The sequence below is a fragment of the Brassica napus genome, chromosome C3 (genome assembly GCF_020379485.1).
Source record: "Brassica napus cultivar Da-Ae chromosome C3, Da-Ae, whole genome shotgun sequence".
Taxonomy (NCBI): domain Eukaryota; kingdom Viridiplantae; phylum Streptophyta; class Magnoliopsida; order Brassicales; family Brassicaceae; genus Brassica; species Brassica napus.
This window is the reverse complement of record NC_063446.1, coordinates 998,670-1,023,621: the sequence shown is the minus strand read 5'-3', so window position 1 is coordinate 1,023,621 and position 24,952 is coordinate 998,670. Positions and strand designations below refer to the sequence as shown.

The 24,952-nt window shown below is 37.4% G+C and overlaps 5 protein-coding genes across 5 annotated transcripts; 3 read left to right on the top strand and 2 right to left on the bottom strand.

Moving 5' to 3' along the window:
• Positions 1 to 23: 23 nt before the first annotated feature.
• Positions 24 to 3,598, top strand: LOC106385287 (probable pectinesterase/pectinesterase inhibitor 47). Its single transcript, XM_013825214.3, has 4 exons — positions 24 to 1,043; positions 2,175 to 2,529; positions 2,623 to 2,814; positions 2,893 to 3,598. The coding sequence occupies exons 1-4, from the start codon at positions 294 to 296 to the stop codon at positions 3,399 to 3,401; spliced, it is 1,806 nt and encodes a 601-aa protein (XP_013680668.1). The 5' UTR covers positions 24 to 293; the 3' UTR covers positions 3,402 to 3,598.
• Positions 3,599 to 3,825: 227 nt separating this feature from the next.
• Positions 3,826 to 6,275, bottom strand: LOC106386508 (probable pectinesterase/pectinesterase inhibitor 46). Its single transcript, XM_013826338.3, has 2 exons — positions 5,181 to 6,275; positions 3,826 to 4,656 (listed from the first exon to the last, which is right to left on the bottom strand). The coding sequence occupies exons 1-2, from the start codon at positions 6,208 to 6,210 to the stop codon at positions 3,977 to 3,979; spliced, it is 1,710 nt and encodes a 569-aa protein (XP_013681792.1). The 5' UTR covers positions 6,211 to 6,275; the 3' UTR covers positions 3,826 to 3,976.
• Positions 6,276 to 12,025: 5,750 nt separating this feature from the next.
• On the top strand, positions 12,026 to 13,417 carry LOC106385040 (nicotianamine synthase 1-like). Its single transcript, XM_013824985.3, has one exon. The coding sequence runs from the start codon at positions 12,209 to 12,211 to the stop codon at positions 13,169 to 13,171; it is 963 nt and encodes a 320-aa protein (XP_013680439.1). The 5' UTR covers positions 12,026 to 12,208; the 3' UTR covers positions 13,172 to 13,417.
• Positions 13,418 to 15,096: 1,679 nt separating this feature from the next.
• On the top strand, positions 15,097 to 17,782 carry LOC106382993 (histone-lysine N-methyltransferase, H3 lysine-9 specific SUVH1). Its single transcript, XM_013823095.3, has 3 exons — positions 15,097 to 15,260; positions 15,465 to 17,450; positions 17,552 to 17,782. Exon 2 carries the CDS (start codon positions 15,467 to 15,469, stop codon positions 17,402 to 17,404), a length of 1,938 nt encoding a protein of 645 aa, XP_013678549.1. The 5' UTR covers positions 15,097 to 15,260; positions 15,465 to 15,466; the 3' UTR covers positions 17,405 to 17,450; positions 17,552 to 17,782.
• Positions 17,755 to 22,849, bottom strand: LOC106382992 (phospholipid-transporting ATPase 1). The gene is made up of 6 exons (XM_013823093.3): positions 20,928 to 22,849; positions 19,344 to 20,314; positions 19,136 to 19,259; positions 18,845 to 19,064; positions 18,306 to 18,764; positions 17,755 to 18,228 (listed from the first exon to the last, which is right to left on the bottom strand). Exons 1-6 carry the CDS (start codon positions 22,399 to 22,401, stop codon positions 18,006 to 18,008), a joined length of 3,471 nt encoding a protein of 1,156 aa, XP_013678547.1. The 5' UTR covers positions 22,402 to 22,849; the 3' UTR covers positions 17,755 to 18,005.
• Positions 22,850 to 24,952: the final 2,103 nt, after the last annotated feature.

Below are 24,952 nucleotides of genomic sequence, written 5' to 3'. Positions count from 1 at the left end.
TGCAACATGACTTTCTACTAATAGATCCATTAAGTTCATTTTTTAAAAAATCATACATGAGTCAAAGTTGTGATTTCTCTTTTAATATATTAGATATATACGGGCCTATATAATTTTGTAAAGTTATTTATAATTTTCCCTCGGTCTAATTATTCCTAGACAAGGCAACACATGCGCATTACATTATTAATTCTCTCTCTACCATGCAATATTTATAAATGTATATATGTATTCTACCATGCATAAATAGGACAAGCTCTTAATTAGTAAACATCAAGAAAGAAGCAAGAAAAATGCAAACACAACACTTCTGTTCATCTCTCTTGTTCCTGTCTCTTCTATGTCTGTCATGGGCTTTGATAATCTCATCGACGCAGCCTCCATCACAGCCACCGACTCAGCCTCCATCACAGCCACCGTCACAGCCTCCATCACCGCCACCTTCACAGCCTCCAGCGCAGTCTCCATCACAACAAGCCAAAATCGCTTGTAAATCCACTCCTTACCCAAAGCTCTGCCGCACAATCCTCTCCGCCTTCAAATCCTCACCGTCCGATCCATACCGTTACGGTAAGTTCACGCTCAAGCAATGCCTCAAACAAGCGCGTCGCCTTTCCAAAGTCATTAACCGCTTCGCCCAGCGCGTACAGAAAGATCCCGGAGCGTCCACGGCGGAAGAGGTCAGCGCGGTGGCTGACTGCGGCGACCTGGCGGAGCTTAGCGTTGAGTACCTTGAAACGGTTTCGGATGAGCTGAAAGCAGCGGAGCTCATGACGGAGGCGCTAGTTGATCGTGTGTCGAGTCTTCTTGGCGGCGTCGTGACGAACCAACAGACTTGCCTCGACGGTCTTGAGGACGCTAAGAGCGCGCTTGCGACGGTGATTGGATCGCCGTTGGGGAATGTCACGCAGCTCTACAGTGTATCGCTGGGGCTTGTGAGTCACGCGCTTAGCCGTAACCTGAAGCGGTATAAAGGATCCAAGGGTAAAATCTTTGGTGGTGGTAAAAAAGCTGTGCGTGAACCGCTCGAGACTTTGATTAAGGTAATTTCCTTTACTTTATTAGCTCTTTATTTTATTGTCTTCGTGGGTTTTTAAATAAACTTATTATGTGATTATAAAACTAGATGCGACAAAAACTAGCATAAACAATAGACTAACCTATGTGTTTAAAAAGAAACAATAGACTAACCTACAATGTCGGAATATTAAGATACGTTGAGAAATGGTTAATATAAGTATTGTTTACTTTAATATTCTTCAATATAGTTAATTATATAAAAAAAATATATATAGTTAATTATATTGAATTTATTCTATATAACTAATAATAAATATGTATGTGAAAATACTTATTAAACTTTGCTAGGTTTGGCATCCCTGTGGTGGACCGGGAATATTTCACAATACTGACATTGAGACAAATCATATCCTACAAGTTTAGAAGTTTAATACAATGTACAAAACTATACTTTTAACAAATTGGAAAATAAAATATAAATAGGTAAGATGCAACGTATTAGAAAAAAATGAATTCATCATTTTTAGTTGCTTTAAATTTAGGAAAAATACATAATGGCCTCTTAATTATTGTAGTATTTTATCTCACAGACTAATTTACTTTACTTAATGATCAAATGTGCGTCGGTCATAAACTCCTTGAGCTCTATTTTTTTTATTTGGGTGAAGGATGTAATTAAACTGATCGGATCATTAGGTGTATAATTATATAAATTATAAATTATCTTATTCGTTTTGGTTAACTTATAGATCTGCACATGTGATTCAAATAGTGGTTGGAGTGTACGTACGTACTTAGTACAATCAATAATGGCATATGGCCCACATATAATACAAAGTCAACGAAATTCTGTGAATATGTCGAAAGACGTTTGAGTTTTGACTTGCAAATTTAAAACTAGAAAGTACAAACATTAATCACTTGAAACTTAAAAGTTGAAACTTAACACGAAAATATGCAACAAAAGATATGCGAATAAAATCACATGGGGCCACATGGTCTTTCCGGACCAATCAATACCCTCACATGGATTCCCCCCCCCCATCCCTAATGTACATCAGTATTGTCATGTTCATTATGATTATGATCATGAACTCGATAATCAGTATTATGTTAAGTATCTAATAACTAACTATAAACTAATCATTGTGAAGGTTTTACGTAAAACATGCGACAAGAGCAAAGATTGTAGGAATGATAGGAAATTAGGTGAGCTAGGGGAAACGAGCGGTGGCTCGATCCTCGTAAGAGAAGCAGTGATCGTCGGTCCATACGAAACCGATAACTTCACTACTATAACTGAGGCCGTCGCTGCCGCACCTAACAACACATTTCCTGAGGAAGGCTACTACGTCATCTATGCAAGAGAAGGTCTTTACGAAGAATACATTGTCATTTCAAATAAAAAAAGAAACATAATGCTTATTGGTGATGGAATCAATAAAACCATCATTTCTGGAAACCACAGTTTTATTGATGGCTGGACTACTTATAATTCTTCAACCTTTGGTAAAGTATCTTCGATTTTTCTTTTCTTACATTTAGAATGGTTTGACTCCTAAATATATACTAGATTAATTGTGATTTAACTGGCGTTTGTAGCGGTGGTTGGAGACCGATTTGTTGCAGTTGATGTGACATTCCGAAACACAGCTGGACCGGAGAAGCACCAGGCCGTGGCCGTGAGAAATAATGCGGATGGATCGACATTTTATCGGTGTAGTTTCGAAGGCTATCAAGATACTCTCTACGTGCATTCTTTAAGACAGTTTTACCGTGAATGCGATATATACGGTAATGATATAGTTTACATTTTTAACTCCAAACTAATACAACAATATTTTTTGAATTATTTTATCTTTGCTGTTACAGGTACCATAGATTTTATTTTCGGAAATGCAGCTGCAGTATTTCAAAACTGCAATATATATGCTCGCAAACCAATGGAACACCAGAAAAATGCAGTGACAGCCCATGGAAGAACCGACCCAAGCCAAAAAACCGGAATATCCATAATCAATTGTACAATTGGAGCTGCTCCGGACCTCGCTGCTGACCCCAACCCGGCCATGACATTTCTTGGGCGGCCATGGAAGCCTTACTCGAGAACGGTATACATCCAATCCTACATCAGTGATGCTATCCAACCAGTGGGATGGCTTGAATGGAATGGTACAACCGGGCTAGATACGATCTCATATGGTGAATATGACAACTTTGGACCGGGGGCTAATACAAGCAAGAGGGTCCAGTGGTCAGGTTATAGCCTATTGAACTTGGCACAAGCCATGAACTTCACCGTCTACAATTTCACTTTGGGAGACACTTGGTTGCCTCAAACTGACATTCCCTTCTACGGTGGGTTGCTTCGCACAGAATGAAAATGTCCTACTATGTTATATTCACAATTGATCCTGCGCCAAAAATAAATGTAATAAAAATTACTATTCATTTTTGCTGTTAGAAATTTTGAATTTGGTGTTAGTTACTTTCTACGATGAACGTTTCATGTATTAGGGGGTTTATGCCTATGTCAAAACTTAAAAATATTTACTTAGTATTAATGAACAAAATAATTTTTTTATAAAACTCTTGAATTTTAAAAATATAAAGTTCCTCTTACTTAAAAATACGAACTAATTGATTGTTGTTCAAAAATTAAAAAATTGATTGTAGCCGTTGATGCAGTGCTATATTACATGCATGGTTTTCGTGAAGCAAATAAGTCGTATACCTCGAACAATATATTAATATGTATAATGTATTACTATAATCATCTCGTAACATATGCAAAACTTCATAAAGGAAAATAAATTGAATTGTATGATTATATTTGTTGATGGTAAGAAACAAATTCAGAAACTTTGAAAGCCACACAACACATGAAAACTGGAAGGAGAAATTGTATGTTCGTTAAAAAAAATTAAAGAACGACAGGCATTTCAGGTAAAAAGAATCAAAAATCAGATTTGAATGGAACTTTGGTCGACGGTAACCACTTTTTGCCGTCGATGAAAGGTTTAACTGTAAACCTATTCGCTTCCTTCTTTGTTAAAAACGTCCTCAACCCTCTCCATTTAACTCGGTTCTTCGTGGAGGCTCCTGGCCCAAAATTTAAGTGCTCGGCATAGAAGATAGTGTCTGGAGCATTGTCTCCTACCCACGGTAACCACCCTTTAGGGTTGATAAATCCGTCCATGAAAGACTTCATGATCACCGTGGTAGAAAAATCTTTCCAAGGCCGGCCTAGGAACGTTTGAACATCAGTTAAGTCATCCAAAGGCAAGATGGTACAATTGTGGATAGAGATTCCAGTGTTTTGGTTCGGATCTTTCTTTCCCTGAGCGGTTATGGTGTTTTGCTGGCCTTTCATAGGACGACGAGGTAAAATGTTGCAGTTCTGGAAAACAACCGCAGCGTTTCCGAATATAAAATCGACTGTTCCAAAGATGTCACACTCTCGATAAAACTGACGTTGTGCATGAGCGTACATCGTGTCTTGAAAAGCATCCATGGTGCATCTGTAGAACACAGATAAGTCTGCGCTCACCATAAGAGCTACGGCTTGGTGCTTGGCTGGACCAGCAGTGTTTCGGAAACCCATGTCCCTAGCCATGAATCCCTTTCCGAAGACAGCTATACAATTCAAAGAAATAAATTAATAAAAGATCATATGAAATTACATACAAATGAGCAAAAACACTAGTGTGTATGGAATTACACACTAGTAGCGAGTTTAATATAAATAAGTACTCCAACTCAGTTCAATTAGCTAACAAGTCACACAAAACCCAAATTCTCATATATAAATCCAGCATTTTCCAAAAGCATCTATTGTTCTTTCTGCGTGTGTGTGCATGAATATTTTTAGTAAAGTTATCTAAATTAATCAAATTATAAATTTTGAAATATTTCAATTGTTATTTTTTAAATTATAAACGCAAAAACAAATCATTCGGCGTTTACATTAATCAGCAAAAAAATTTAAGTGAAATAGAAAAATGACTTGGAAACGCAATTCTCATATATAAATCCAGCATTTTTCAAAAGCATCTACTGTTCTTTGTGTGTGTGTGTGTGTGTATGAATTTTTTTAGTAAAGTTATCTAAATAAATCAAATTATAAATTTTTAAAGATTTTCATATGTATAAGTACTTACCAAATGTGGCCGTTTGGAAAGTTGGTGTTCCATCGATAAAGTTAAGTCCACCAGAGACAATAGTCTTACTCTGTCCATCACCAACCATCACAACGTTCCATTTCTTCTTCTCAACCCTAACATTCTCCACGTAAACTCCTTTCTTCACATAAATTATCGTACGCTTCTCATTCTTCTCTTCCACTTCCACTAAAGCCTCACTTATCGTCCTATACTTCCCTGACCCATCTTGCGCCACCACAATGTTCGCTATCTTCCTTAAATCACTACTCTCCAAAAGTCCCCTAGCACTCATCATCGGCAAGTCAGCTTCAGCAGTCGCCAGTAAACGACGATGGTTAAGCTTAATCGAGTCAGCGATTTTCCCTAGCCACGTTATGATCGCTAGCGCATTGCTCGTCATCTCCGTGGAATTTTTCAAATGCGTCTCTCCAAACGTCGTCGTGTTAGGGTTGTTAGCTTCGACCAATGCCTCCATGCACGTTTCTTGGTACGTTTCAACGGAGCTAAGCCACGTCCTGAGATCCGCAACACTCTTGGTGGACGACGTCGTATGGTCTTTGAGTGACGTCATTGTCTCGTTGAGTTGGTCAACGGCTAGCTCGATAAGCTCCACGCAAGCTCCCATCGCTGCTGACGTGGCATTGTCCGTGTGTTTGTTGTCGGAGAATCCGTTAAGGACTTTTGTGAGCTCCGTGAGCGTGATTTGGACAGCGTAGTTGAATAGCTCCTCAGGGTTTAGTGTGCTCGCGTTTGGAGCGGATCCAACGGTCTCAAGACATTTGTCTTTGTGTAACGTAACGTCGCACACGGCTTTCACCGAGACGGAGATTGAATCTCCGTTACCGTTACCCTCCGTTGACGACGGTTTCTTGCCGCTACTGTTAGCTGCGGTGCCGACGACTGCTCCTACCACGATGCAGACGAGGACGATGGAAGATATAGCGATAATGGCGATTCTCTTTTTCGTCCTTCGACTTGCCTCGAGTTTGGCTTGTTCATGCTCGTCGAGTTTGCCGTAGGAGGCCATTTTGATATTATCGAATGATATTATCAAATGTTTTGGCTTTTGAGTGATTCGTTTTCATTTGCATATAAGGATTTTATAGTGTTGTTGATTTATATATTTTATTGGCTTGAAATGAATATGAAATTTGGTTATACGCGGTGGATACATATTTGCGTGCGAGGCACTAAGATGAATCGTTTGATACTTTCATTATTAAGCCTAGGGACATTGCGAGTGCTTCTCATGTTTTTTTATATGCTAGAATCTTGCTGTTTTTATTAATTTATTTAAACTAAAAACCAATTTTAATGTTTAGAAACGGATTTTATAACTGAAATGACATTTGATTTATTATGTTCTGTAAGATTCGTTTTATTTTATTTATATTTTACAAATATACTTTTCAATCAAATTAAAATATTGCACTTAGTAGAGATCTTATTCAAAACTATTGTATGTATTCCATCACTATGTGGGAGTGGGATACCAAATCACATATGTATGGTCCACTTGTAGTACTTTTTCCTCAATAGTTAAATGATATATGAACTTCCCTACACATCATTTATTCAATCCATGTCCAACTATATATTATCCGATTAGTACGATATTGTCCATTTTAGGTCTTAGACAAGCTCGCATGAATTTACTTTTGGTTTTCTTCCTAAAAGGTCTCATACTAATTAGAGTTGAACATCTCTTTATATATTAGACATTCCTTCGTCTAATATCCAATGTGGAACTTTGTTTGATATTTCACATTCTCCCCCTCAAACTAAGGACAACACTCATCTCGTGTGTTTCTTTCCTTTGAGAATGCGCCTCCCACAACATCTCGGTCCTTTGAGAACCTCTCTTATTCTTACTTGAAGGGTCCACTTCCTATTTGAAGGGTATTTTGGTCTTCTTCCAGATCTTCGTCAACCTGACGCTCTGATACCAATGTTGAGATTTATTCAATTCATGTCCAACTCTATATTATCCAATTAGTACGATATTGTCCACTTTGGACCTTAGACAAGCATGTATGAATTTACTTTTTGTTTTCTTCCCAAAAAACCTCATACTAATTAGAGTTGGACATCTGTTTATATATTAGACATACCTTCGTCTAATATCCAATGTGGGACTTTGTTTGATATTTCACAACCTCCACACCACACGTCAAGTTTAATTTGTGATTACTTAAACCTCAAAATTTTCTCTAAGAGCTAATCCCTCTTAAACTAGATTAGATGAATGGTATACTACTAACGATTATGGCCTGCATCAATAATCCCAAGAAGTCAGGTTGAAGAACGGTCTCAAATTAATTTATAGGGTGTCACCAAAACTTGAATAAACCAATTAACATAATGTATAACTTTTTGGTAAAAATGTTAATATCATTAGAAATGAAATGGCTTAAGGTTACAGCCTATGTTAGCTACATATAGTTTGGTCTTATATTACCCGTGTGCTAACCAGCATGACCACATTATCCAATACGAGACAGACTAGCTGATCTATATATCCATTGGCTTAAAGAAGTCAAGCACATCTAAACAAAATTCCAGTGATCCCCGATCCAAACTCGGATCAAGTAACTTATATTTATCTTTAGAGGTATAGATCGTTTACCTTTTAAAGGGACAAAGCACTGATGAATTATATTTGTCCATATTTGAAATCTTAGCTACATATAGATCGTTACCTATAAAGGGACACGGTGTAGCGTTGAAGAATTTTCCGAAAACATTAAAAAGGTTATAAGTATTTGCAAAAGTATATTCTCTCTAGACGGATGCTGGATGCACGTTTTAACATACACATTATAACATGTAATCAGTTTTGGTAAAAACATGTAATCAAATGCAATCATCTTAGTTGATATATTCCAAACCATGACTAGTTACACAAATCTTTGGTCTGGGTTTTCAGTTATGGATGTTATCTCATCTTCCAGAAATATGTATGCACATTCTTCTTTTTTCTTTGAACACTGTATGCATATTCAAATATCATATTCGTTAAACAATAATAATATGCGAGAAACATCATTTTTGGCATCGATATAACTTTTTGTTGATATTGACTTGTTGATAGATGCTTTGATTAGTGGCTGCAAATCTTTGTTCTGTCCACCACTTATTATATGCAACATATTAAAAGTTAAAAACAGTACCACACATTATTTAAATATCAAAAATATATGTTTTATTTATGGATTTTGATATTGCTATAAATAGACGAAACATGTATGGTTGTCTAATTATGAATTTAAACAGCGACATGGTGGACGTTGTTCTGGTACTCAACAAGCTTCCTTTTAAGCAAAATGAATTTATACAACTACAGTTAAACTGTTTCCAATTCTAAGGTTGGAAAATATTAACAAAGAAAGGTGAAAAAGAAAGACATACATACTTGTTTTTCTTTAACACCTCAAACCATTTTATTTAGTTTTCTCACATATATTTTTGAGACTTGAATTTATAGTTTGTGCTGTGTAAGTAAAAGTTTTAAAGGTAAAATTAAAAGCAAACGAAACAATCAAGATCACTATATGCATTTCAACAAGAAGTTATACTGTACAGTTCAAAAAAAATGTTATACTGTACTACGCTTGATTTGAAGTCTGAATACAAAATCGTATTTTGTTTTTAGGATCATATCTGTCAACGTACGTTGAGAGGGACTTCAATTTGGCCATTCATTTTACGCAAGAGGCACAAATAATGTAAATAATAAGATCAATGTATATGTAACATCAGTTTAATTCAATTCTGTTTATTTCTAACCATTCATATAACTTGGAAATTACGTTATACGTTCAATCATTATATACTTTACAAGCTTAATAGAAAATCTGTTATTAATGTGTAATTTTTTCCCATTTTCGCACATACTGATTATCTTTTCTACCCAATTTTTTTACCTCTACCACTTCAAGAAGTGAGATTTATTATGTTCAGAAAAAGAAGAAGTGAGATTTATTGTGAACCAAGCATGCGAGTGAACGGAATCTAATATTTGACGACTGTTTGTAATTCAACTATATGTCATATGAATATGATATCCAACTAAATCATATCTTATATTTTAAATATGCTACATTTTCGTGGTGACTTATCAAATGTTCTGAGACATGCCATATAATTAATTACCATTTACCAACTATCACATACGTTATCTCGCGTATAGACGAACGAGTGATAATATTTAAAATCAAAAGTTCAATTCTGCAAACACGTATAAAGACAATGTATTCTCAATATCTCCTATTATAATTCCATTCATACGTGTAGCAATGAAACTACTACTTACATCTAGTGTAAGAGTTTGACCAATCAACAATTATTAAATTTTAAGATACCAAAATCAGTATAATTAAATCGCACCAAAATCATGTAAAAGTCCATAGAAAATAAAACAAAATTCAGTTTTCAACTGTAGTACGTGTCAAGTAAATAATTTATCAAAAGACTTATTTATATAAGATTTCACCTTAGGAATCAAACCGAGAAAAAGAGATTCCTCGATCCAAAATCATTGAAAAACGTTGAAACATAGTTCTTTGGAAGCCTTTTGAGGCCTGTCCAGATGACCCTAGTTCACTTCCCAGCCCCAATATGGGACTGTTCACTGTTCGGGAAGCATATCAGTACGTACCCACAACTTAAATACATTATCTACATATAGTTTTGATGTTTTATTATACAGACTTACGAGGCGCACCTTTCGTGATCTTTAAAATAATAATGAATGATATAATTGGAAAGAGTTGTATCATATGGTAGTCCAAGTTGTGGGTCATGCCATGTGGGTAAAGACTATATAGTTCATTTAGTTTGGAATGGTTTATGCCGCTCTTTTAATTTCCAGCATATATGTATGTGTAAAAGGAATATATTGGGGTGTGCTTACGTATAAAATAATGCATATGCAAATAGATAATTGAAATACTTTTAAATAATACAGTTTATTTATCTGATTAGTGACTAGATAAGTTATGTCTAATGCAAATGCATGTTTATTATAACTGACAAAGAGAAAAATCGAACTAGAATCATATAGTCAATCCTCATTTCTGCGACTGTCTTACCGGTTTCTTTATACGTCTAAACTAAGTATTAAAATTTGGGTATTATAATATGTATACACCAATATACAACCAGTATATTGAATTTTGAGTTTCAAAAAATTAGTTTAACTCAGAAGAATATATGAACTCAATTTATACAGAAATAAATAAGTTAACCATCAGATTCTTACACAGACAATTTTATGTGTAACTAACCTAAAAAACATTTTATTATTAAAAATAATCTATAATTATTTTTTAACATATAAAGCTATATTTTTATAAATATATAAAATAAATACTAATTAAGTATTATGAATTAGTTATTTTAAATATTTATATAGCACGAAAAATTACATAGTTATTATGTACGTAGAGATGATTTGAGATTATATCATTTTAAACAAACTAGGTGTTTCGCCCGTATATGCGAAGATAAACATTTTATACTTAATTATTAATACATTCATTACTAATTAAAAACTATAATGACAAATTATTGTTTATATTTTTTATAAAATTATTATGTATATTTTCGTTTGAAAATTTTTGCATATAATTTTTTTAAGAAATTATATTATATTCATTATTAAATCTTAAAAGTATTCTCTTTTCAATTATATAAATTAAAAAAGTTATTTGATAAGTATTTAATTATGTGTTTTCTGTTTTTTTTTAATTTTTAATTATTTTATTAAAATATATTTTTTCAGATAACAACACAGTGTATATATAAATTATCTTTTTTTTTTTCGGTAACCGCGGGTTTCCGGCAACCGTGGTCAACCGGATAATTCTTATCATTCTTAATTTTAATCACTTACCTAATCAAAATAATTTAAATTCGTTTTTATTTTATAACTAATTTATATATCTTATATATTAAAACAGAAGTCACAACCTTGATTCATGTGTGATTTTTTTAAAAATGGACCTAATTGACATATTCATAGAAAATCATGTTACATTTAATCTCTAATCTTATCATTTAAATTTTGGGTCTACCAAAAATTTTTATTGGACTATCAATAATTGGATTTAAACAATAGATGATCCATTGGATTTATAGATAATATAAATTAAATAGATATAATTTAATGTTGTAATATTATATCTCCATATGTTAATTATTTAAATATTTGTCGATGTTAACTTTTAAAATTATAAAAAAAAAAATTTAAATAACAAAAATCATATTATCTAACAATGATTAATCTTTACTACCTTAAACCAATGAAAACAAATTTTAAACTATATAGTTTATTTTAAAAAATTAAACAAAAACTAAATGTTTAATTATTTACTCGATAATATAAATCTATGAAGAAAAAAGTTTATTTTTTTAAAAAAAATTCTAAATTTGTGAAATGTTACAATATCTTTGAATATGACAATAAAACAACATTTTACTAATCTTTATATATATAATTATGATTTTAATAATGAAATAATAATCCGAAAATATATATATAGAAGAAGATACAAATACATGTGAAAGTTTGAAACAATCTATTCAATGAAAAAAATATACCGTAAAATTATTATGTTTTAAAATTGATAGACATATTTATATTATAATATATACTAATTTAAAATTGAAAACAAAATGTTTATATAAAAATAAATGAAAAACAAAAACTCGCGCAGTTGCACGGGTCGAGATTTAATTTTATTTATTAAAGGTATAAACGATATTACCAATTTAATTTCTAACGTGGAAATTCGAATGCGAAAAATCTCGCAAGTAATAGTATAGATACAAAGTATATAAATAAAATCATTGATAGATAAATAATTTCAGCGAAGAAGGGACCCACAGCTACAACTGCCAATAAATAACGACCCTTTGTGAAGGTTAAAGCCACAACACAAAGATTTTCAAAAGTCTTAAAAAGAATACTTAAGAAATCAAATACTTATCATCTCTCTCCAAAAAGATAACCTCATAGTGTCGACATGGCTTGCCAAAACAATCTTGTTGTGAAGCAGATCATCGACTTATACGACCAAATTTCAAAGCTCGAGTGTTTGAAACCTTCAAAAAATGTCGACACTTTGTTCGGACAACTCGTGTCCACGTGCTTACCCACGGACACAAACATCGATGTCACAAAGATGAGTGATGAAGTCAAAGACATGAGATCTAACCTCATCAAGCTATGTGGTGAAGCCGAAGGCTATTTAGAGCAACACTTCTCCACAATCTTGGGGTCCTTACCAGGAGACCAAAACCCACTTGACCATTTAAACATCTTTCCTTACTATAACAACTACCTCAAGCTAGGCAAGCTCGAGTTTGATCTCTTGAGTCAACACTCGAGCCATGTTCCCAACAAGATTGCCTTCGTTGGCTCTGGACCGATGCCTCTCACATCCATCGTCTTGGCTAAGTTTCATCTCAAGAACACGACGTTCCACAACTTTGACATCGACGCACACGCAAACACACTCGCTTCAAGCCTCGTCTCTCGCGATCCAGACCTCTCAAAACGCATGATCTTCCACACAACGGACGTGCTAAACGCTACCGAAGGGCTAGACCAATACGACGTAATTTTCTTGGCGGCTCTCGTTGGGATGGACAAAGAGGCAAAGGTCAAAGCCATCGAGCACTTGGAGAAGCACATGGCTCCTGGAGCTACCCTCATGCTAAGGAGTGCTCATGCTCTTCGAGCTTTCTTGTATCCAGTCGTTGACTCTTCTGACCTCAAAGGCTTCCAGCTCTTGACCATCTATCATCCGACCGATGACGTTGTTAACTCGGTTGTCATCGCACGCAAGCTAGGTGGTTCGACCACGACGGGGGTCAATGGTACTCGTGGCTGCATGTTCATGCCTTGTAACTGCTCTAAGGTCCATGCGATTATGAACAATCGTTGCAAGAAGATGATGATCGAGGAGTTTAGTGCCATCGAGTAACTAAAGCAAGTAATTACTGAACACATCTCATCTCTTGAGACTATATGTGTTTTAATGTTTTTGTCTTGTATTAATTTCTCTTTTTAATTTCATGTGATCTTGTGTGTTTTCTGACGTGTGTGTGGCTCGTATAAGTTGGTGAATTTTGAGTTCTTTGACCTTCGTTATGAACTGTGAAGATACAGAAGAACTCTTTCTTTGTTCCTTTTTTTTCATCAATAAAAAATAATATAAATAATGTTTTTATTTGCTTGGTATAAATTCTTGAAAAATCCACATCCATATACTATTATGTTATCATATTGGTTTTGTTTGTGATTGATGTATGATTGTATGGTAATGGTGGCTCAAAAAGAAATACACCAAGACTAGAACTACACCAAGCCCATGAATGCGATCAGTTTATAGGATTCATATTTGAAATATTGATTTGAACAACCAAACAAAATTTTAATTTGATTTGATTTGATTTGCTTAAAACATGAATGGCAAGAAATTAGTTTGAAACTTTTTGTCAATTGTCCATATGATTTTTTTTGGGGGGTGGTAAAAAAAATTATTAGAAACAACTCTATCCGATTATATATATAGTTTAAAAGAGAAAATATACATGCATCTGAAGTTCTAGTATTTCTTATCCGATATATATAATTTACATGGAAAATTATTATGCATCTCTTTCTAGCTTGTTTTTTTTTTTGCTAGAAAATCCGCATGAACATTTCAACTCATGAAGAAGATATTGATCAAGTTTAAACTCTCGATTGGTAGGCGAAGCGTTTTGTTCTTTTGGTGACAAACTATAGTGTTTAAGAGCATCTCCAACGTAAAACACCATTTTTTCTTCCAAAATGGAGTAAAAGTGAAAATAAAGTAAAATTGCTATAATCCTACTTCATTTCCCACTTTATAATGGAGTGATGAACAAAAAAAAATAGATTATTCTATTTATGGAGTAAACTTCAATATGGAATGAGATATGGGGTTGGGTTGGAACATTCTTTACTCCATAATCACTTTTACTCCATTTTAGAGAAAAAAAATGGAGTAGGGATGGAGATGCTCTTTCCAATGTAAAACACCATTTTTTCCTCCAAAATGGAGTAAAAGTAAAAATAGAGTAAAATTGTTCCAATCCTACTTCATTTCCCACTCTATAATGGAGTGATGAACAAAAAAAAATAAATTACTCTATTTACGGAGTAAATTTCATTATAGAGTGAGATATGAGGTTGGTTTGGAGCATTCTTTACTCCATAATCACTTTTACTCCATTTTAGAGAAAAAAAAATGGAGTAGGGATGGAGATGTGCTAAGTCTTCTCTTCAACGGCATGGCATAAGACGCCAACTGTGATGGATTCTTGTTGCATCTCCAATAAAAAAAAAAATATTTCTAGTATTGTAGTAAGTGTATCCTTAGGTTTCCTTGATATTAGATATGTGATCTTGCTAGTTCTTCAAATTGTTTTTAGGACAAGTCACTCTGTGTACTCATAGCCTGTGCTTGATTAAAAATTAGACTTTTTTTTTCTTGATCAAGTAATCTTACTAGTTCTTCAGATTGTTTTTAGGACAAATCACTCATAGCTTGTGCTTGATTAAAAATTAGATGAAAATGATTTTAACTGCATAGCCAAGAATCTTAGCTCAAGTTCCAAAACTTATTCAATGAGATAGTGAAAACAATTGAGCCAAGGGAAACGACAACCATCTTATTACACACGTGTTGACAACCAACCGGCAGCTGACAAAAGCTCCAAAAGTTCATTACATCACTTCAACAAGGAACGCAAGTACACAGTACGAAACTGAAACTGAAACGGAAGATACAACCTGCTCCGTAGGTAATCCAGTCATTTTTAGATCTTTGTACGGTCAAAGATGCAAATAGATTTTGATCCAACGGCTGATCTAATTAATCATCTTCTCCAACTATTACAGATTTTTTTTTTTGGTTACCAAAGGTGGAAACTTTCAGCTCGATTTGTTTCCCTCTTCATTCTTCTTCTCCTCTCTGTCTCTCTCATCTCTGAAAACCCTAAAAATCTGAACGGAGCGATCTCGATCTCAAAGTCCGTACCTTTCAGGTTAATCATTCTTAAAGTTATAAGCTTTTCTGGGTTTCTTTCGCTTGAACATCTCTGAATCTGTGCATGCGTGTGATTTGGCTCTGAGTGTCTCTAATATCTTAGATTAATCTGATTAAAGACTCTGACTTTCACAGATCTTTTGTTAATTCTGAATAAAAATCTGATTTTTATCTAGGAATTTTTTTGTTTGTTTGTTTGCAGCTATGGAAGGGAGCTTCGGAGGCTACACTGACAAGACTCGAGTGTTGGATATAAAACCATTACGCACTCTAAAACCAGTGTTCCCAAGCGGGAACCAAGCTCCTCCTTTCGTCTGCGCACCTCCTTTGGGACCCTTCCCTCCTGGCTTCACACCTTTCTATCCCTTTAGCTCCTCTCAACACACTCCAGATCTCAACCAATCTCAACATCAGCCTTCGTTGGTTACTCCTCTAAGAACTTTCAGGTCTCCTCCTCCTCCTGATAATACAGCATCTAATGGTGATGCTGTGGAGGGGTCAACAGTGAAGAGAAAGATCCAAAGAAAGCGAACTCCGATAGCTCAGAACCCGAATTTCTCGAGCGGGATCAGCGCGGCGGAGAAAGAGAACGGCGACAGGAAGCTGGTGATGAGTGTCCTCACGCGGTTCGACGCGCTGAGGAGGAGGCTTTCACAGCTGGAAGATGCGAAAGAATCCGTCACCGGGATCATCAAACGCCCTGACTTGAAAGCAGGGTCCACTTGCATGAGCAGAGGCGTCAGGACAAACACCAAGAAGAGAACCGGCCCTGTTCCGGGTCTTGAGATCGGTGACGTGTTCTTCTTCAGGTTCGAGATGTGTTTGATCGGTTTACATTCTCCATCCATGGCTGGGATTGACTATCTCGTCGTCAAAGGAGGAGGAGGAGAAGCAGAAGAAGAGCCTATCGCAACCAGCATTGTCTCCTCTGGCTATTACGACAACGACGAAGGTAACCCTGATGTGTTGGTGTACACTGGCCAAGGAGGTAACGCTGATAAAGATAAGCAATCGTCTGACCAGAAGCTAGAGAGAGGTAACCTCGCGTTGGAGAAGAGTCTGCAGAAGAATAGTCCGGTCAGGGTGATCAGAGGGTTGAAAGAAGCTTCTCAGAGCGCTAAGATTTACATATATGATGGTCTGTATGACGTCAAAGAGTCATGGGTGGAGAAAGGGAAGTCAGGACACAACACTTTCAAGTATAAGCTAGTGAGAGCTCCTGGTCAGGCTCCTGCGTTCGCTTCGTGGACTGAGATACAGAAGTGGAAGAAAGGTTTGCCTTCGAGGGAAGGAATGATCCTCACCGACCTCACTTCGGGTGTCGAAAGCATCGGAGTCTCGCTTGTGAATGTAGTTGACGCTGAGAATGGTCCTGCTTACTTCACTTACTCCACGACTGTGACGTCGTTTAAGCTTACTCAGCAGCCTTCTTATGGATGCGAGTGCGGCGGGGCGTGCAAGCCGGGGAACTTGAACTGTCACTGCATCAGGAAAAACGGAGGTGACTTCCCTTACTCCGGCAACGGAGTTCTCGTTAGCCGGAGGGGAATGGTACATGAGTGCAGCCCGGCTTGCCTCTGTCCGGGCTGCAAGAACAAGGTGACTCAGATGGGAGTGAAACTGAAGCTCGAAGTGTTCAAGACTGTGAACAGAGGATGGGGGTTACGGTCGTGGGATCCAATCCGTGCTGGTTCGTTTATATGTATATACGCAGGCGAGGCTATAGACAAATCGCAAATGCAGCCAGCGATGGCTAATGATGATTATACTTTTGATACGACGCGTGTGTACACCCCTTTTAAATGGAACTATGAGCCTGGCTTAGCGGATGAAGATGGTTCTGAGGAGATGTCTGAAGAGCCTGAGCTTCCGCTGCCTCTTGTGATCAGTGCTAAGAACGTGGGGAACGTTGCGAGGTTCATGAACCATAGTTGCTCGCCTAATGTTTTCTGGCAGCCGGTTAGTTATGAGAATAACGGTCAGCTCTTCTTGCAAGTTGCCTTCTTTGCTATTTCTCATATTCCTCCCATGACTGAGTTGACTTATGACTATGGAGTTACGAGAACTAGTGGAGCTCAGAGTTTATGTGGTAAGAAGAAGTGCTTTTGCGGATCAGAGTTTTGCCGTGGTTCATTTGGTTGATGATGGGGAGAGAAGAGTGACCTCTGATGATTTTTGGATGGGAAAGGTTAGTATCTCGTTTTTATTTGTTACTTATGTACTGAATCTATATTAGATATGTGAATAAAGCTTAAAAGATGGAACCTCTGGGCTTTGTTTATCTGGCAGTGAATGTGGTGGTGGCAACTAAAGTGTTAAAGTCTCGGTTTGATCTTCTCTTCAACAGCATAAGACGCAAGCTGTGTATGATTTTTTCGGGATTGTGGAAGATGTGTTCTCATGTTTCTCTCCTGTTGGATATGTAATCATATTAGTGTTCAGACCGTTTTTAAATTCTTGTGGAAACTTGTTTTTTTATTTTAGATTACATGAAACGAAATGAATGAAATTTTCAATTTTCTTCTCTTTACAAAGGAAAACTGGTGTGTATGTTACAACAAAATGTAAAATTACAGCCGGAGATTAAAGTAAATCTTCTGTTACACTACAAAACCCAAAACAAACTCTACTCTTGCATTAGTAAGCAAACCAAGAGGGAAAATGGAACATTTATAAAATATATACTTCCACTGAAGGGTATAAAGAATTTTGATTTTGAGAAAATGTGGTCTTTCCTGATATATCAACTCCTTGAAGGATCTCGAATCTGGTTCATTTCAGTTCCCATGTTTTGTTGGGATTCACTGAAACTTCTAAGCTTCTCAACCTCCCTAGCAATCCGAACATCAGAAGGTCTGTAATACTCAACTAGAAACTTGATGGCGAATCTAGGAAGCAATGCTGTCACCACAATAGCAAGCAAGCAAAACCAGAACATCCATGTCTTCGCCACTTGGAATATTGCCCTGTCACATCCCCAAAAGTTAAAAAACATGTTGGCAAAAAAAAATGCAGGGAAAGCTTGAGGGAAAGAAGTTTATACCAGTAACCAGGGAGAGTGGGTATAACATCAATCACAACAACACATATACAAGCTGCAACAATGGATCCCCAAATGGCGGCGTGTGCGATCCAGTTCCATCTAATCACATCCATTGCCAAGTGAAGATTCACCACCACAACTGCAGCAATGGTCCACAAGTCTCCTAGGCTCGACGTGTCGATGGTACTGCCCCAATAAGCGAATAGAGGAATGAAGAAGATGGCTGCACTTTGCCAGACCGTGTCAAACATCGTATACCAGAAGAGCGTGGTCGAATACCCCTCCGCCCTCTGGCCAACACCGTAGAGCTGAGGATGGCTTAGAAGAATCCTCCTTCCGAGGTTTTTATCGAGTATACCGATAACTATCGTAGGGAAGGAAGTGTACACGACTGAGTACAAGACGCTACTCCATTCTGTGATGGCTGTTGTCAATGTGTAGCAAGTAAACAAAACGTACCTACGTGAAAAATTGTTGAGAGTTAAGTCTTATAGTCTAAGACGGATAGAACAAAAGGCAGTAAAGACAAAATAACTCACCAAAATAAAATTAGAACGAAAACTGCATTTCTGTAGAAATTGTATAGTATCATGTAACCCATCCTTTGGTAGTTCCAGTGTCCATGGACGAGGAGTAGCGGAACTAAGAATCTGAACTGTCCCATTGCGAAATCAGACGCCATCACAGCTTGCCGACCTTCTTGGCCGCTGATCCCTACCCCAACATCAGCCATTTGGATCATCGAGACATCATTTGCACCTGAACAAGTGAGATAGGTGAGAAAAACAAAACAAAGAACCTGCTTAGACATGATCAAGGAGACTAATTACCATCACCAATGGCAAGAGTCATGTCAGAAGTCCGGTTCTTGACAAGGGCAACGATCCCAGCTTTCTGAAAAGGAGCAACACGGCAGCAGAGTACTGCAGAGGATTTACACGCTACTTGGAAGAGCTGCATAGTTTTCAAAAAAAAAAATGAAATTACACCACCATGAAAGAGTAAGACAAGACATAAGGGATCTTCTTCATCACTTACCACATCTTCAAGATCATTGTCGAGTACATATATGAGACTGGTACCGTCAATAATCAAAGCCACGCTTTCGTCATCATCATCACTCGCAACACTAGCATTCGCTTCTTCTAAGCTCCTCCGACACGAATCCAACGAGTTGCTGTTTATCACAATCTGCCTCATGTTTCTAGTCAGAAGCCTCGAGGAGAAGCCAATGGAGATCGCTGTCTCTTGCTTGTCGCCTGTCAACACCCACACTTTAATCCCCGCGATCCTCAGAGACTCTATCGCCTCCGGGACGCCGCGCTGCAGTTTGTCTTCGATCGCAGTAGCTCCTACTATCCTTAGCTTAGTCTCGATGTTCCCAGCGACCTTTCTCAGCAGTCCAGCTCTACCGATCAAAGCCGTGCTCGCCGCCTCGAAGGAGGAATGCCACTGCTCGAACTCTGTATCGTTCAGCTTCCTCATCCCAACGACAAGAGTCCTCAACCCATCGGATGAGTAAGCGTGAAGCTGTTTCTTGGTCGCTTCAATGACGTCACCGTAGGATTCTTCGTCCATGACGCTGAACATCGACGAGTCTGCACCTTTTACAAAGAGCTTTACCGACGTGTCCGGGCATCCAAGTATCACCGACATTCTCTTCCGGTCGCTGTCGAACTCGTGCAACCCCAAAACGTTAAACCTCTGCATCTCTCCGCGGACGTTGATGACTATGTGGCCAGATGTTCTCTCTATGAGCAAGAAACCGTAAGCAGCTGCTGCGTAGACTAGTGCTTGCTCATCAGGGGACTCCCCTTGGTAATCGACAAGCTTTACATTGGGATCAGATGTGTTGGTAACGATTGGCACGATTGTGTTGCAAGCTGCTAGTGAGAGGAAGAACTCATTCGCATGTTTTGCTTCTTCTGTTGCATTGCCGTTTCTCGTCAGCTGAAGAAGTGAAGGATCAACTCTCACCCTCATCTTTGGCTTCAAAGTAACTCCATCAACTGTATCAAAAGGTGTACGTCAGCTAACAGAGAAAACATACTATTTACCAGTCCTGCAGTTTTTGTCTGAACCGAACCAGCCGAACCGAAATTTTCGGTTTTGAGTTCGGTTTAGTTAGATAGGGTTTAGGAAAATAATTTGGTTTTTGGTTCGGTTTTCGATTTTCAAACACAAAAAATGAAAAAATAAAAACTGAAACGAATCCAAATTTCACCGAATTTAACCAAAAATATCCGATTTAAACCGAAATTTTCGGTTTTGAGTTCGGTTTAGTTAGGTAGGGTTTAGGAAAATAATAACCAAAAATTCGAACTGACACGAATCCAAATTTAACCGAAATAACTGAATTTAACCAAAAATATCCTATTTTAAAAGAAAATTATACCGAAAAATCGGTTATTTTGGGAAAATGTGAAGAAAAGTAAATTATACCGAAATTAACAGAAAAAATCGGTTATTTTCGGAAAATGTGAAAACCAAAATTAACCATAACCGAACCGAAATGTAATTCGGTTAATTTCGGAATTGTTTTTCAAAATTTTGGTTAACCAAAAACCGAACCGAAATCGCAGAGCTATTATTACTCTTAACAACACAAAAGAGTTTCTTTACCTTCAACGGAGTATCCAGCTTGCTCACTCTCAGGAGGTTCCCTGTCAGAGTAATCTACACCTCCTATGCAGGCACATTGAAACTCCATCTTGTTATCAGTGAGAGTACCCGTCTTATCAGAGAACAAATACTTAATCTGCCCCAAATCTTCATTTATATTCAAAGCCCTGCACTGGAAACTCGAGTTCGAAGACTCATCATACATCAGATCATCTCTGGTCATGAAGTACGCTTGACCAATACGGACAAGCTCCATAGATATATAGAGAGAGATCGGTATCATGATCTGGTAGACAATAACCGCCATAAAGAAGGTGAAGAATATCTCCCAGCCCCAACCGTAGTAGTTATGATTCTTCCCTTCCGGCCTCACAGAGTAATCCTTCCTCCTGTAAAACAGAATCGTGTCCAAGTCATCCCTGTGCGTTCTCAGCCACACAGCAGCCGTGGCAGCCGCGGTGGTACATAAAGCGATGAGGAACAAAGACAGGAGAATGATCTCTAGATTCATCCGAGTCTCCAGCCTGCTTCTCTTAGACGGCGCTCCGGAGTTGTTCAGCATAGCTTTCGTCTCGCTACCAGCGTAGACAACAACACCTAAGGCCCACTCAGTGTTCTTAAGCTCACATCCTCTGAGGATAATATTAGAAGGTCCGAGAGAGAGCCTTCTCCCATCAATCTCCATGTTCGCTTGGAACCCGTATATGTTCCTGTTCGGTTTCTCACATTTAATAAACCCATCGAACGTCTCCAAATCATCAGTAGCTTTCTGAAGAGTCTCCTGCTTAGCGTACCTCGTCTTGAGATTAGACTCTCCGTCTAAATTAGTCGTCTGCACGTAAACAACACCTGTAGGATCACTCGTAGCTAATAGCACCATGTCACAAGGAAGAGTCTGGTTGGACACAACTTTAATAACCTCACCAACTCGAATATACTTCCACTGCTTCTCTTTAAACTCGTTATCCTCGAAAACTAAAGCAAGCCTATTGTTCTCGACTCTATCTGATCTATGCCTCCTAAAATCCTCGTAAGCGTCTTTGATGGCTGAGACTAATAAGACGAACGCTAAGGGCATGATGGAGGCTCCTCTCCCGAAGACTGCAAGCTGAGGGAGCTGGTTGAGTACTGCTATCACGAGAAAGTAGACGTAGGCGACTCTGTGGAACTGTTCGAATAAGTTTCTGGGGAGGAATGTGAAGACGGAGTATTTAGCTGTTTTGATTGAGTTCCCGGTGAAGTCGAAGGTCTCGTTGGTTCTGTCGGGGTCGTTGATGTAGATTAGACGAGCGTCCTCGTCTTTGATCTCCTTCTGAGACATGCTTAGCATCTCGGAGTCGGCTCCGGCTGAACCGTGGCGGATACGCTTCGAGCCCAAATCGGAGAAAGTTACTTCTTTGTTGTCTTTGAAAGAGACGCTGCTCCATCTCGAAGATATGGATTCGTGATGAGGATGAAGAGGTGGTTTATCCATCTGAGAGAGGATCTGACTGAAAGGAGTGAACTTTACGGATCAAATTGAAAACTCATCGAAGGAGAAGATGACGATACCCAGAGGTCGAATCGGAGATAGAGCTTCTCCTTGGAGGGACGATCCTGCGAAATGAGGTAGATCCAGATCCTCAATCGGAGAGATTAAAAAAAAGCTATCCTTTTTCGAGACGAAAATGGAATTGATCGAGCACAGAGGGAAGCCCAAAGCTTATTCCCGAAATGGGTAGATTCGGATCCTGGAGAATTTCACTTTTTGAGAGATGGAGGGTGACGCAAGCGTGTACATCAATATGAAGAAGAAGAACGAGAAGGAGACGAATGAAAAAGAGAGAGATCTGGTGGAGGAGGCAAAAGAAGAGGAGAAGATCGGAGGAAGGAAGAAGAAGAAGTCGCCAATGGAGACAAATCCTCTTATATCTCATAACACAATCTCAAAAGGACCCTTTTGTTCTTTTAATTTTTTATGTCAAACGAAAAAATCATAAAATAAAAATGAAAACGTTAATATTTTTTATTTGATTTATACAATTTGATAAAAATATTTCAAAAATCCAAAAACTTTGTTTTCCATATTTTCGAAAAAAATCATCAAAATATGATTAAAAACGATTTTAAAATATTTTTTTTTTTTGAATTTGAAAGGTATATAATTTAAATATTTACCCATGGATTCACTAATACATAGGGGGTTAGGGTTTAGTTTTGATTACCGAGAAGGATTTGATTTGAGAGTTTTGATTTTGATCAAAAAAATAATTATGAAATAGGGGCATAAGAGACTCTAGGAGCCCATAAGAGATTTCGCATTTCACATTTGGGTCAGGCCAGAAGTTGGCTCTCGCCAATGGCTGGCGACGGCGAGAGTATCTTTTTTATTCAGTTTTTTTATTAATAATTTAATTTATATATTTCATTTTAGAAATTAATAAAACACACACACAGATATGGTGAGAAAGTGAAGAAAAAGTCATGTCCGTGTTGGTCCAGAGAAGCACTCCAAATTTTTCTTAGCCTTTCTTCTAGAACTTTTTTTTTATATATATCAACTTATTTCATTAATTTGAATGGGATAGTACATAATCTTCTTGAAGAAGAGTTGTTAGATTGTTTGGTACATAGTAATGAAATAAAAATGAATCTAGGTTTGGATTTGAAGTTGCCAGCTTATCTGCAACCTTGTTTGATCTTCTGTTGATCCACTGAAATTCAATTGCTTCAAACTTCTTACTCCATTCTTTAATATCTCTTGTCCAATTATAAACTGGAAAATGAAGCTTATTGTCTTGTAGAATTTCTTTTGCCGTCTTGCAATCTGTTTCCATGATTACCTTGCGATGACCTATACTCCAACAATGTTGAAGCGCCATCAGGATAGCTTGTAGTTCACTTTCCAGAGACCTTTGTACTCGTTTTCTAATAGCTTGTGCAGCACCTCTATAAGTCCTGTTTGAATCTCTCATAATCCAACCTGCAGTTGTTAGTGTTTCTTCATTAATAAAGCTTCCATCTGTATTACATTTTACCCATCCCTGTGGAGGCCTTCTCCAATGGCCCTGTGTTTGAACTGTTCTAATATTGTTCCTCCGATCAACCACATTCATCTCTGCATCATAAATCAGCTTCCACTCCTTTGCATCATCGTATAATATTCATCCAATGTGTATGTTTTTGTTGGAAAACTAACACATTTCTCCCTTTCAATAGTCTCCAAAGGATCCAGAGTGGTAGATCCTGAAAATGCTTTAACCTTGCTGGCATACACATCTGTAGACAGGCGCCAATTTTATCTTCTAAACTGGTCAAATTACTGAGGATCGTCAAGTTTGAAATTCCTGAAGCTCTCCATATCTCCTTTGCATATTCACATTCAAAAAATATGTGATCTTCTGTTTCTTCAGCATTACAACATCGTCGGCATACTGCATCTCTTATCACATGTCTTCTTTTCAAGTTGATGCCTGTAGCTAATGAAAGGGACATAAGTTTCCAGAAAAAATGTTTCAGTTTAGTTGGAACTTTTGTCTTCCAAATCTTTGCTTTAAGCTCGATATTCCCATATGTAGGTATAGGTTGATCATTGCCTGGTAAGTGTGTACCAAGCCAATACCCTGACTTCACTGTATAAATCCCATTATCATTGTAATGCCAACCCAATAAATCTTGTTGTGCCGTTGGACTGATCTTGAGGGCTAATATCTTTTCAACATCCTCAGCTCTGACTTCCTCTTAAAGTATCTCTATGTCCCATTGTTTCCTATCACGATGCAGGAACTGGCTGACTTTGGTGCCTTGAGTCATGTGATGGCGTGGTCTTGGAGCTCGAGGGGGATGATCCGGTATCCATGGATCTTCCAACATATAAACTTGTGATCCATCACCAATAATGTATCGTAATCTCTTAGTGATTAAGTCCCGTCCATGTAAAATTGACTTCCATCCATATGAAGCTTTCTTTTTCAGAGTGGCTTTAAGAATATTGCCATCAGGGAAGTATCTGGCTATAAGAACCCTTGCCATTAAACAGTTTGGTT

What these genes read in the sequence shown, in the direction of transcription:
- LOC106382992 (XM_013823093.3), bottom strand. Translation starts at nt 22,401, where the DNA reads ATGGATAAACCACCTCTTCATCCTCATCACGAATCCATATCTTCGAGA. An exon ending in AGCTGGATACTCCGTTGAAG is followed by an intron (nt 20,315 to 20,927) that starts GTAAAGAAACTC and finishes CTTTTGATACAG; the next exon opens with TTGATGGAGTTACTTTGAAG. An exon ending in TTCGTTCTAATTTTATTTTG is followed by an intron (nt 18,765 to 18,844) that starts GTGAGTTATTTT and finishes TTTTTCACGTAG; the next exon opens with GTACGTTTTGTTTACTTGCT.
- LOC106386508 (XM_013826338.3), bottom strand. Translation starts at nt 6,210, where the DNA reads ATGGCCTCCTACGGCAAACTCGACGAGCATGAACAAGCCAAACTCGAG. An exon ending in TTTCCAAACGGCCACATTTG is followed by an intron (nt 4,657 to 5,180) that starts GTAAGTACTTAT and finishes TGAATTGTATAG; the next exon opens with CTGTCTTCGGAAAGGGATTC.
- LOC106385287 (XM_013825214.3), top strand. Translation starts at nt 294, where the DNA reads ATGCAAACACAACACTTCTGTTCATCTCTCTTGTTCCTGTCTCTTCTA. An exon ending in CGCTCGAGACTTTGATTAAG is followed by an intron (nt 1,044 to 2,174) that starts GTAATTTCCTTT and finishes ATCATTGTGAAG; the next exon opens with GTTTTACGTAAAACATGCGA. An exon ending in CCGTGAATGCGATATATACG is followed by an intron (nt 2,815 to 2,892) that starts GTAATGATATAG and finishes TTGCTGTTACAG; the next exon opens with GTACCATAGATTTTATTTTC.
- LOC106382993 (XM_013823095.3), top strand. Translation starts at nt 15,467, where the DNA reads ATGGAAGGGAGCTTCGGAGGCTACACTGACAAGACTCGAGTGTTGGAT.
- LOC106385040 (XM_013824985.3), top strand. Translation starts at nt 12,209, where the DNA reads ATGGCTTGCCAAAACAATCTTGTTGTGAAGCAGATCATCGACTTATAC.